This window comes from Orbilia oligospora (assembly GCF_000225545.1).
Source record: "Orbilia oligospora ATCC 24927 unplaced genomic scaffold scaffold00215, whole genome shotgun sequence".
Lineage (NCBI taxonomy): Eukaryota > Fungi > Ascomycota > Orbiliomycetes > Orbiliales > Orbiliaceae > Orbilia > Orbilia oligospora.
The window spans coordinates 398206-410307 of NW_011645772.1; the positions used below are offsets into that span (position 1 = coordinate 398206).

Below are 12102 nucleotides of genomic sequence, written 5' to 3' on the forward strand. Positions count from 1 at the left end.
CCACTTAGTCTCGGTCTCAGTATCTACCGAGTTTCTTACTCTGTTGTGGATGCACTTCGAGGGAGTTTTAAGCTGAAGTCAACATGTTGAACGCTCTGGTGTATCGAGCTTGTAGAGATGATATCAATGTCTATTGAATAAGAGATAGTTAGCAAATAATTTCTATGCTTCTCTCCCATAAGAAGACTGATTATAATCATACCTTGACAGATATACTGCTCCACGTTATCCAATGTCAGTCCACCACTGCATTCCAATAGAACATTCGACTTCCCTGTCCACCTGGCCTTCAAGTTCTTTGCAGCAATCTTGATTCCGTCGCTTCCAAAGTTGTCCAACATGACAATATCTGCGCCCGCAGCAATGGCCTCATCCGCCTCGGCTTCGGATTGGACTTCGACCTCGATCTTGACTGCGAAACCTCCCACAGCACGGGCAGCCTGGACGGCTCTTGTTATAGAACCTTTATGACAATAATGATTAGCAAGTTCTTATAAACGATCTGGCTGTATTACGGGATGAGTCGAGAAGTACCCTTTGACCAAATATGGTTATCTTTCAACATGATCATGCTGCTAAGGTCATATCTGTGCGCATCGACACCACCGACCAGCATTCCGTATTTTTCAACCAATCTGAATCCTGGAGTGGTCTTTCTTGTACCAGCCAAGATACCTTGGTAGCCTGCCTTCCTAACTATCCGAAGCATCAGGCGGGATCTAGAAGTCTCACCATAAGCCTATTGTCATTTTAATTCGGTGGAATTCGACAGACCTGGTGGCAATACCCGAGCATCGAGCTAGAGTATTCAATGCAACTCGCTCACCGAGAAGTAGCTTCCTTGCGGGGCCTCGGACGGTTGCAACCTGCTTAACCGGTTCAAAAAACTCGCCCTCATGTAAATGCCATTCTACACTGTGAATCCCATCGTATAAAACGCCATTATTAGCGTAATCCTAGAAGCCTTAGGGCAGAGATCGAGAATAATAAACATACGAACACCCCAATTGCGAAAATACTTCATTGAAAAAGGGTACACCAGCTAGAACACCCTATGATAATCATCAGAAACCAGTCGATATCAAAACTGATCATAAGAAAGGCATCATACAGCTGTTTTCCCATAAAGAGTCGCCACCGATTCTTCCTCTCCAACTACGAATCCGCCATAATCAAACGACGGACAATCCTCTTCCAACCAATTTCTAATCGTCTGCTTATAATTCGTCGGCAGCAAATGAGTGAGGTCACCGAGGTCCAACGCCATGTCGTGCGGATGTCGATGCGGATCAGAAGTCGACATCGTTTTAAGAAAAAGAGAAATAGGAATTCACGCTAAAATAGAAGATTTACTCCCGTTCTTGGGACTTTATATCTTTTTTCGACTTTAGAGGCGGTTAACTTCGGCTGGGGTGTGTTGTATTTCTCGGTCGATGGCCGTTCAATTCGCTGCCTGATCGATACGATGTCTTAACTAGCTTAACGGACCAGTGGCTTGGCTTTCAGTCTGTGATGTGGACGAGTGCAGTGGGATGGGATGAAGTTGAAGTAAACTCGACGGTAACGTTAACGATAAACCTGCCTGCAGGATGCACCCCGCGTTCAGATCTATCACAATCACAAGACACATGCCGACTCCACACGGCGGTTTGACAGGAGGGAGCTCGACGTCACCAAACCTACCCAGACTTCATGACATAGCTTAGCCGTCTTTCCGACCGGTAATGCGATGCGCAAGCAGTTAGTCGCATGATGTCTCCGGGAACCCCAGTTAGGGCTGCCGCTTCCAGGCCCAATCGCATTGTATTTCGCCCCTTCGATGCTCGTTCATCAACGAAGCCTTCGGAGACAGGCTCCAACACAAGACCGGTACCTCCATTGCCACAGCTCCGAGACACGTGCACTACCAGCGAGAAATCCTCGCAAAAGTCTGCAAAGTCAGAAGATTACGGTATTGACTTTGGACTCGACGATGATGATGCCGACGCGATCGAAGAACTATTCGCAGAGTTCGACAAGAAGTTGAAACGGGACAACGAGAAAAGTCCTATAGATTTGAAGACCATCGTGGATGAAAACCCTTCTACTGCGACGAAAACAGCAAAATCATTCGAACGCCTGCTTCCAACTCAACCTACACAATATTCATCGGGCTCAAGCCAACCTCGCATAATCGAAGAAGAGGGACCAGCCGAACAGGAAGAATACCATGATTCACTAGCACTCGACTCTCTTCTAGACCTAGAATTCGACGATGCAGAATTACTTGCCGCACTTGTGTCGCATGAGCTTCCTAGCTCTCAGCCTAAAGCACAGCACGATGATGGGGGCAAAGGGGAGCAAAAGCCTGGTGGGGCTTGGGATTCACAAGAGAACTGGAATGACGAGGAAATTGATCGTCAGGTGCTTTGGGAATATGAGCAATGGGTTGAACGGACGGGTTACGTTGAGGCTCCAGGGAAAGACAAGGGTATAGCTCTCTACGTGAAATGATATCGGTCTCTCTTTGGGGGTAGTTAGTGATACTGAAAAGCGTATAGAAATAGTCGATGAGACACCCCAAACAAAAGCCATTAAAGAAGAACAAAAGCAAAACGAAGACCGATACAAGGAGAGATCAGAGGTAGGACAGGTATTGGATATTGAGGAAGCACCCAATGATCCCCGATCTCCATTAGATCGATGGCGCAAGAGGGGCAGTAATACAAAGCTGTCTGTATCTGATTTGCTGTGCAACATGTGGTGCGAACAGCAGTACCATTACACACTCCTTAGAGGCTTCAAGCGGCGGACTGCGGAAATGCAGGCTGGAACGAAGATTCATAGGGAAATGGAGGAGGAGGTCCATACTATTGTGCCAGTCACTGTAAAGACTTCGCATGATAAGTGGGGTCTTAGGATATGGAATATGATTCAAGGACTCGAAAGTTTACGAGCTACAGGGTTGACGAGGGAGCTGGAGGTTTGGGGGTGGATTGATGGGGTTTTCATAAACGGGGTTATAGATGAAGTGAACTTCAAGAAGTTTGAAAGGGACAGAGATGATAAAGAGAATGGTGCCGTGGGGAGGGTCGGTGATAGAGGGGAAGCGAAGGAAGTATCACTGCCAGAAAACGTTACTGAAGCAATGATTACGGGTGCTGCTCCTATGGAAGAGAAAGCTGGTGATATTCTGGAAACCCCTAAAAAGAAGAGAGGGCGTCCGAGAAAGACACCTGAACCAACATCGCCAGCCCCCAAGACTCCGAAGCAACAGAAAACGATATTGGATTTCATAACACCAAGTCCAAAAAAGACTCGATCCAAGGGGCAGCCCGCCTATGTTCTTGATCTCAAGACGAGGGCATCGGCAAGGATACCCGAACCGGGGTCATCACAATCGCTTTCTGTTCATATTCAGCTGATGCTATACCGGCAACTGTTAAACGATATGATTAGGGCTACGCCGAAGTCGATGGTTAAGAAACTTTGCAAGCATCACGACCTTCCGGCTGATGAGCCTTTCTCAGATGATTTAATAGCTGGACTAGCAGGGAATGGTAACGAAACTCAACCCGGAAGCGACGAGTTATCGTTGCTACTTGAGAATAATTCAATTGAGAAGCTTTACACCTTGTTCCAGAAAAAGCTGAAACAGACTATCAGTACGGTCTCACCGGATTTGACTGTGGTCTATCGCTGGCAACAGAATGGACAATTCATGGACTCCGCGGATTACATGGCAGACGATGATATGCTAAAACAGCATGTGGATAACATAATTTCATGGTGGAAAGGAGAACGGGAGACCGTTGGGGTTCCCATCGAGGAGGCCTGGAAGTGCAAACGCTGTGAGTTTTCAGACAACTGCGAGTGGATCCAAAAAGCCCTAAAGGAGCGGATGGACCAGATACGGGGCAGGCGGCGTGCGGCGATCTGACAAAGGTCATACATAGGCATAATTGCCATTGCATTGTGCGTGTACTTTAGTAGAGTAGAGAATGATATTAATATTCAGTATCGTAGCTATCGTAGCTGTAGCGGCTGGATTGGCTCGAAGCTGAGCGAGCAAAGGCTTGGCGTAGTCATCAATATGCTTATTTTTGCCTTGTCGCACGTTCGGCTAGATTCTCCACATATCGATCCATTCCGAAGCTTCCACTTCCCCTTCTAGCTCTCTTCTTCTTCCCTCTTTTAATTTCCTTCCACGTCTCCAATTAGCAGAAAACCCCTTCCATTCGTTTTGTTCGCCTCATCGCCGGGCTTCTGAAATGATGGGCGACCAACAAGGAGAAGCTTTCTCTTATGCCGATTTAATCGCCCAAATCTCAGCTGTCGTCGCGGTTGTCTGGTACGTCGTTATCTGGTTAATTGGCATACTTGGCCATGTCCGAATGTGAGTTCGCCGTCCTTTCCATGAGCTTCCTAACGGCGACGTCTCCTTTACTCTAACATACATGAAAAACCGCAGACGGACGGGAGTAACTCGGAAGCTGGTGCCCGGAAGCCCGAGAGCAGAAGCTGTATCCGCTACCCTCGACCAATCCAAGGCACCTGGTGTAACAGTGATCCGACCGATCAAATCCCCTGGCAAATTCCAAACCGAACCACACCTAATCGAATGTCTCCTTACTACGGTCCGACAGAGGTACCCTCGTTTCGAGCTTATACTCACCGTTGCCGACGTGGATGATCCTGCCATCCCTGGAATCCACCAATTGATTCGCGACCACCCGGACCAAGATGTCAGCTTGATTATCGGCGACGAGAAGATCGGGATTAATCCTAAGATTAACAATCTTGTCAGGGGCTGGCGAAAAGCGAAATACGATATTATCTGGATTGTTGACTGTAATGTCTGGTTGGACCATGGTGCTATGGGGAGGACTGTCGATGTCCTGCTCGGCCATCCCTGGGACAAGGAACCTCATAAACCATCCCGACGTCCTGCGAAGGTTGTACATCACTTACCGATATGTGTGAATACGACCGGAACCGACGAAGCTTTGATACCCTGGACCGGCCGATTCGATAGACTCGGATGCGCGTTGGAGGAGGCATTCCTGTCGAGCTCACACGCTAAATTCTACGTCGGAATTAATACCGTCGCCATCGCCCCTTGCATGATCGGTAAAAGCAACATGTTCCGAAAATCGCACCTTATGGAGCTTTGTCCTAAAACCCCATACAGCGAAGGCGGTATTGCGTGCTTCTCAACAAAACTGTGCGAGGACCACTTGATTGCAGAGCACCTTTGGAAATATAGCGTTAAAGACGATATCAAGTACAACAACGAAAACAATACAAGTACCGGTCTGATCAAGCATCAGCTGTTGAACGAACCGTGTTTCCAACCTATGAACGATATGTCGCTTTATGAATACTGGACACGTCGTAGCCGTTGGTTGACGGTGCGAAAGTTCTCAGTTCTAGGGGCAGCGCTTGTGGAGCCGGGGACGGAGTGCTTTCTGGGGTCGTATCTCGGTGGGGTCGGGCTAAAATACTTGGATCTGCTGCCCGTGGGGTGGACGGTCGGCCAATTCTGGCTGGCAAGTGTGGCGGCCTGGTGTCTATCGGACTGGTTCCTGTACCAAGATATTCACAGATACGCGACTGTCGACAAGGAAGACCCGAATTGTCCCGTCTGGCTGAAAATTGGTCGGAAACGAAGCATTTTCACATGGTTTTTGCAGTGGTTCGGACGAGAGGCACTTGCTCTACCGATTTGGTTTAATGGCATGTTGCGCGGGGATGTGAACTGGCGCGGGAACGAGTTTTCTGTTACAGCGAGCGGAGTAAGGCAAGGAACTCTATGATTGGGTTTACGGAGGAACGGGTAAGAGGAGGATGATGACGATGATGATGATGACCGTAGCGACGCTTACAGGCCTTTTCTCCTTGTGATAAGTTCAGTGTCTTTTGGCCCTTTGGCCTTGGTTTTCTTTTGGATTGCAGCTTTTGCTCCTGCTTTTTTCTCTTATTTCTTCTTCTTTCTTTTCTTTTTTTGACTCTTTTCGTCGATGCATTTTGTAGAAAGGCGTTATAGAAATCCCGAGCACTGCATTGGGTGGAAAGACACGAAGACAAATACAAGCAAGCAGGTAGTATACACCGTCGTTAGAAGACGGAATACCCTCTTTACTTAAATAGCTCTACCGTATAGTATACTTACTAAGTGTACCTAAGTATATAAGTATGCCGGTGCCGTACCCCGCAAGGAACGACCGAATAGAGTAAAATAAGAATTGTTGAGAGATCCATTGCATACATCGATCTAGAATTCGAGCCATTACAAGATAAAATGATCACGAGCCCTCCTGTCGTTTTAGTCTTAATTAGCTCTGACTCCAACTGACAGTCCTCACTAACTGACTGACGTATTCTGCGACACCTTAACTGTCTCCTAGTGCATACTTCCAGACATACATCCTTTGGGTCCTTTGCAATTGGTTCCTTTGGTCGGCGGTGCATTTAATGCATTTAATGCCTTTCGGCGTGATAATCGAACCAGGCCGCCTAACCAGAAGCCCCAACCGAGAAAAAACAGGAACCGGCCGGCTTGAGATAAGGCTCCTCCGTCCATTAACCATCCATTCCCTTCTGCCTCCCCGAAAAGCAATTAAGCAACGACCAAGCACGGGGCCATTGACTTGAATTCCACTGGTGACTCCACTCTCGCCGACCGACGCGACCACGGAACAAGCAACAAGCAGGAAGAAACGAGAAACGAGAAACAAGAAACAAGAAATCAGAAGCAGAAGCAGGCAGGCAGGTTGAGGAATTGATATCGTCAGGAACACCGCAGGCAAGAGACCGCTCAGATTAGATCAGATCAGTCATCCATTCTAAGGTGAAACACAAAAATCCTCAAGCCAGCTGCAGCTGCCAACCAACCAGCCAGCCAACCAGCCCGTGATTTCCAAAGAAGGTGCTGGTATTCGCCTGCCAGCTAATATAACGTTCTGGAATTTCTTATATAAGGATTCAACGCTTGCAGGGCTCTTTGCTGGCTGCCTTGTTCACGACTGGCTTTTTTATTTTATTTTTTTGATTCTTAATTTTTTAAATCTTGAAAAGATTCAAAATCCGCATCATTCACCACCTTTCGCAATTAAACTACTTCTTCCAAAAACCATCAATTTTTCAATCGACAGTATATAAACTACGACAGATATTACTGTTGCGACATCGAGTCTTCAATATGGGTCGGCCACGGGTATGTAACCTAACGACTTCCTGTGTTCCATGGAGTCTTCCGCTTTGCCTAACAAGAAACGAGCTAACCCCGTCGCTTTTTCCTATGCTTTCTTAGTTAATAATTCTGATCCGACATGCTCAAAGCGAAGGCAATCGTATGTTTTCCTCCTTTCCCTCACTATTCTTTTCAATTTAACATACACCCCGGCATACATTGCTCGTGTTGATATCTCAATCGAAATCCTAACCCAAATACCCATGCCCTAGAAAACAAAGCCATTCACCAAACCATTCCAGATCACCGGGTCAAACTCACACAGTTCGGCCACGAGCAAGCTCGCGCGGCGGGACATCGCTTAAAGGATATCCTTCTGCCCACAGATACCCTTCAAATCTACACTTCACCATACAGAAGGACGAGAGAGACGACCGCCAATATTGTGGAAAGCCTGGGAGACGACTGGAAAGAGAAGACTACAGTTTACGAGGAGCCGAGGATTAGAGAACAAGGTGAGTTATTGGTTGCCATTCTTTTCGCTACTCAAGGTATGGGTGGAATGCTAACTTTTTGGTGAAGATGTAATAGATTTCTTCCAATAATTATGGTTTTTTTTTCTAGAGAAGTTACGGTAACTGACGACGGAACACCCGTGTAGTTTGGAAATTTCCAAGGATGTTCGGCATATCAAGAGAGAATATGGCAGGAAAGAGCTGCTTACGGTCACTTGTATGTTTCCCTATTTTTTTTATTTTTTATCCCGGCCCCGTTTTGGCCCTTACATCCTTTGGTTACTATACTCTTACTAACTGTATCTATCGTTGTCCTAATGTAGCTTCTACCGAATCCCTAATGGCGAATCGGCTGCAGATGCGTATGATCGAGTAAGCGGGTTCAATGAGAGTCTATGGCGTCAATTTGCAGAGCCGGATTGTCCAAGTGTTATTATCCTTGTGACCCACGGCCTCATGACGAGAGTATTCTTGATGAAGTGGTAGGTTTCTCATTCTGTTTCGATAGGATCTAGTATCATAGCTAACTTCTTTTTGTTAATCTCTACTAGGTATCGTAAGTAGATCACAAGAAGTAACGAATAGCTGGACTAGCCAACTGACCAATCGCTCTTAACAGATTACACTGTCGAAGAATTTGAAGACTGGATGAACGTCGAACATTGTCAATTCGTCATCATGCGCCGCAACGAAAAGGGCAAATACGATCTTGAGACCAAATTACGCACTTGGACCGAATACGACCGCCAGCAGGCCGAAGCCGCAAAGAACGACCCAAACCTAGCAGCCCAGCGTGCAGCCAAACAAAAGAAGTTCCAATCGCTTAAGAGGAAATGGGGCGGTTGTCCGGATGGATGTATGCATGGAGCGCAGATGGCGGGGTATCAGCCTGCGGCTACTGCCGCCCACCAACACCCGCATTCACATCATCAGCAGTCTATTGCGGCAGTGATTGATCAGCATGACAAGGGGGCTATTGAGAAGGCCATTGCCGGGAACTTGTGCTCAAATTGTGGGCATGAAGTGAGCAGGGGCAAGAGTAGTAAGAAAGTGTCGAGACCAGTGGTTAGGGTTGAGCCGCCTTCAGCGATCGATACTTCATCGGATGAGGAAGGTAGGACGAGCAGTGATGGGAAGTTGCATAGTAGTGTTATTAGGGGAAGGGACGGTGGTGGTAGCAAGAGCGGGTTTAACAGCGACTATGAGGCTGAAGACGAGATTGATAGTGAAAGGGAAAAGCAAGAGGTCCATGAGGAGAATTTTAAGTTGCTGCATGCGAAGACCGAAAAGCTTGGAGACATTAAGAGTGACTCTGAGTGGTCAAGGGGTTCGCAAGCAGACTCCGAAGGTGGTGGTAACGGACCCGTTCATGGAAAAGGGAAGGGGGTTTCAAAGGCGTGAAGAGTTGGGATAGAGTGCTAGTGGTATATCTCTGGTGATTTTGTCCAGTGGGTACAGGTTGACTTTTTCCTCTTCCTTTTTTACCTTTTACCTTCTCCCTTCAACTTTCTGTTCTTCCTCTATGCTGCCTTTTTCCATTATCTTTGCTTTGCGAGCGATATTCGATACTTGATATTTTACTATTCATTGCACTGGGTTGGGGATATACCAGGACCGGCGGGTGGTTTTCTCTTTTTCTTTCTAGTTTTCGTTCTTGTTACTTTAACTTTCTTGGCCGTCATTCTGATTCTTGAAACTGCTTTTTCCTCCTTTATGAATTTAGAGGAGTTACGGCGTCCTGGTTTCATTGGCGGGCATATGCGCATGCGTCTTTTACATATATATTCTGTTTCATTGGTTTTTATTCAATCGAAAATGTTGTCTTTTAATCTTCTTTCCTGGGGTTCATTAAGGTATCTCCAAGAACCTACTTACCTATCAGCAGCGCTATAGACAAAATAATTTATACGTATTTATATATTTATAGTACTAAATTGAATTTCATCATAACTTCATACATTTCCTAACTAACCACCTATGTACTGATACACATCAAACCCATTTAAAAGAACGCCTTTTCCTTCGCCGCTGGCCGACAAAATTAAAAATAGAAGTAAATACCTATACACTTGCCGCCCGAGTAAACTCCACATCATGTTCACTTATTCTCAAAGTGTTCTTCAATCCGCTCAACCAGATCCGCCTTCTTTCCGGCAACAGACATTCCTTTCGAATTCAGCCAATCCTTCAGTACCGCCACCGTTAACTATATCGAGATATTAGCTATAGATCCCATCTGTATTCACTTTTTGAGAGATTCCGGCTTACCTTGCTAAGCGTATTCTTATCATACGCCGCTCTCATCTCCTTATCGGCATCGCCAGGTCCACTGTCAACATCCTTCTTAACCTTCTTCGCCGCCGCCGCACCGGCCGGCTCCCGCCCTCTCTTAGTCCCATGGATCTCAACTTGTGCCGGTTTCGTCAACCTGAACTCGGCCATCGCCTGCGATAAGGCATCCCCCCAGTCTTGGATATATTGTCCGGCATGCTTCTCAATATTTTTATACTTCGGCTCCGTTTTATCTTCAAACTCTTCTGGTAATTCCTCTTCTAGAGCAATCGCTTCTAATACTTTATAATGCTTCTGTAACGCTGGATTTGGATACTTTTCCGGTATATAGCCCTTGGGCATGTGAAGCTGCCTGATGATATCTTGCATTCTATCGATCAAGTAGTTCGGTGCGACGACGTGTGGTACTTCTGGGTTTTGTCTTATGTCATCAACGAATGGTAGAGGGATGATGAACATCCCCTGTGGTTCCTCGGAAGGAATGATAGCTGCCATCACTGGCGCCGCATTGCGTCGAGCGATGAACCATGCGATACCCATTAACTTGTCCTTCAGAAGTTTATTCCTCAGCGCGGCAAAAGTACGTGTAGAACCCGTATAATCCTCTTCACTAGGGTAAATAAACGTCGAACTCCTCATGTTATGCCAAAATTGTAATTCAGTTTGTGGTTTGAAACCCAGGATTCTCAAGACAGGATCACCGAAGTTTCGAATTTTCTTGAATTCTTCATCACTGAATGAGACGGTTTCGCCGCCGAATTTGTAGGCTTTGCGGATTTGGTCCGGGGTTACTTCTTGGGCTGTTTCTTCGTCCATACGGGTTGTGGTGCCTTTCACTATCTGGAGCTTTTCGCCTTGTTCGTGGATGTAGTGGGACCGAGAAGGGGTGACACGTTTGTGAAGAAGGTATCCTTTGATCCCGATGACGAATCCTTTACCGATTTCCATTTTTAAAGTGAATAGCGCCCTCCGTGGAGCCTGTTTGGCGGTTATAGCTGATAACATTTGTTCATATCGGCTTTCGGCGTCGGTTGCTTTTGCGACTTCTTCGGCGTCTGGAAGGTTTTCAGTTGTATCTTCGCCGGTGTCGTACATTATATCGGTGTAGAAGAGGGTTTTGTCGAATTGATGGGTGGGGGAGGAGACGAAGAATGGTTCGATCCGGACTCCGAGGTCGTAGAGGTCGCGGGCACGGGTTTGGGCGGACGCGCGAGCAGATTTGTCGGTCTCTGGGTTGTCATTGTCGGTGATTATGAAGAGACGGCGGGAATTGAAGTTTGCGGCTCTGGATATTGTTTAGCTATATGGTTCTTAGTGGGTATTGGAGGAGGTAAAGGCGTACTTTGTGGTAAAAAGGTGGTTAGCAGCAAATAAGACATTTGCCATACTTGCTGGTTTCTTCGACGGTTTGAGTATTTCGGAGAGCTCATCGGGGTCTATCGTATTCCAAAAGCTTAGTTCTCAATTTTTTCAATTGGAATTTATGGTGGCATCATACTGTCGAGTAGGTACTTCAATTCCTTGATACTCGGCGCATCCGGTATATCCAGGTCCATTAACAAATAGCAGTTCGGGTAACTAATATTGCTAGACCCTTCGCCATATTTTGTCTGCTCCGTGCCAAATAGTAATATACCCATCATATCATTGGGTGTAGAGATGATACGATTCTTGAGAATGGCTTCGGCACATCTTAAAGCAGCTTCGGCGCTGCTGTATCTGGGTTTCTTGTTCTTCTTCTTTTTAGATCCACCGGCGACATCGTCGTCGTCCTCATCTACGGGAGCAATCATGGAGTTTGAAATTTCGATGGCGAAGAGGGTGGCATCTTTCATTGCTTGGAATTCCTAAAATGCATGCATACTATTAGTTTTGTGAATATGAGGACCGGTACACTGAGCAGGTAGTATTGCCATACAGTCTCATCCCGACTATCGTCGTCATCGTCATCGGCAGCATCAGCGCCAGAATTCCACTTCTTGTCTGCAGACATTGTTGGAGGTAAATAATATGTTCACAAGTTGAGGCTGGTGGAGGGGAAGATGACCAGGTCCTTTTATGGAGGCTGAAGTTGGATGTGGAACAAAAGGTGGACGTGAATATGCGTCACGTCCGAGACCACAC

General features: G+C 46.6%; 6 protein-coding genes across 6 annotated transcripts; 4 read left to right on the forward strand and 2 right to left on the reverse strand.

Annotated features, from left to right (window-relative positions):
• Window positions 1-35: 35 nt before the first annotated feature.
• Window positions 36-1303, reverse strand: AOL_s00215g109 (uncharacterized protein; the record flags this gene model as incomplete). Its single annotated transcript, XM_011129311.1, has 6 exons — window positions 36-130; window positions 203-463; window positions 535-719; window positions 775-915; window positions 997-1052; window positions 1112-1303. 6 exons carry the CDS (start codon window positions 1301-1303, stop codon window positions 36-38), a joined length of 930 nt encoding a protein of 309 aa, XP_011127613.1.
• Window positions 1304-1752: 449 nt separating this feature from the next.
• AOL_s00215g110 (uncharacterized protein) lies at window positions 1753-3919 on the forward strand (the record flags this gene model as incomplete). The annotated part of the gene is made up of 2 exons (XM_011129312.1): window positions 1753-2470; window positions 2547-3919. The coding sequence occupies 2 exons, from the start codon at window positions 1753-1755 to the stop codon at window positions 3917-3919; spliced, it is 2091 nt and encodes a 696-aa protein (XP_011127614.1).
• Window positions 3920-4253: 334 nt separating this feature from the next.
• Window positions 4254-5795, forward strand: AOL_s00215g111 (uncharacterized protein; the record flags this gene model as incomplete). The annotated part of the gene is made up of 2 exons (XM_011129313.1): window positions 4254-4375; window positions 4451-5795. 2 exons carry the CDS (start codon window positions 4254-4256, stop codon window positions 5793-5795), a joined length of 1467 nt encoding a protein of 488 aa, XP_011127615.1.
• Window positions 5796-7180: 1385 nt separating this feature from the next.
• On the forward strand, window positions 7181-8172 carry AOL_s00215g112 (uncharacterized protein; the record flags this gene model as incomplete). The annotated part of the gene is made up of 5 exons (XM_011129314.1): window positions 7181-7195; window positions 7292-7331; window positions 7444-7722; window positions 7867-7903; window positions 8010-8172. The coding sequence occupies 5 exons, from the start codon at window positions 7181-7183 to the stop codon at window positions 8170-8172; spliced, it is 534 nt and encodes a 177-aa protein (XP_011127616.1).
• Window positions 8173-8334: 162 nt separating this feature from the next.
• AOL_s00215g113 (uncharacterized protein) lies at window positions 8335-9087 on the forward strand (the record flags this gene model as incomplete). Its single annotated transcript, XM_011129315.1, has 1 exon — window positions 8335-9087. One exon carries the CDS (start codon window positions 8335-8337, stop codon window positions 9085-9087), a length of 753 nt encoding a protein of 250 aa, XP_011127617.1.
• A 697-nt stretch (window positions 9088-9784) lies between these two features.
• On the reverse strand, window positions 9785-11971 carry AOL_s00215g114 (uncharacterized protein; the record flags this gene model as incomplete). Its single annotated transcript, XM_011129316.1, has 5 exons — window positions 9785-9892; window positions 9955-11263; window positions 11321-11414; window positions 11477-11825; window positions 11897-11971. 5 exons carry the CDS (start codon window positions 11969-11971, stop codon window positions 9785-9787), a joined length of 1935 nt encoding a protein of 644 aa, XP_011127618.1.
• Window positions 11972-12102: the final 131 nt, after the last annotated feature.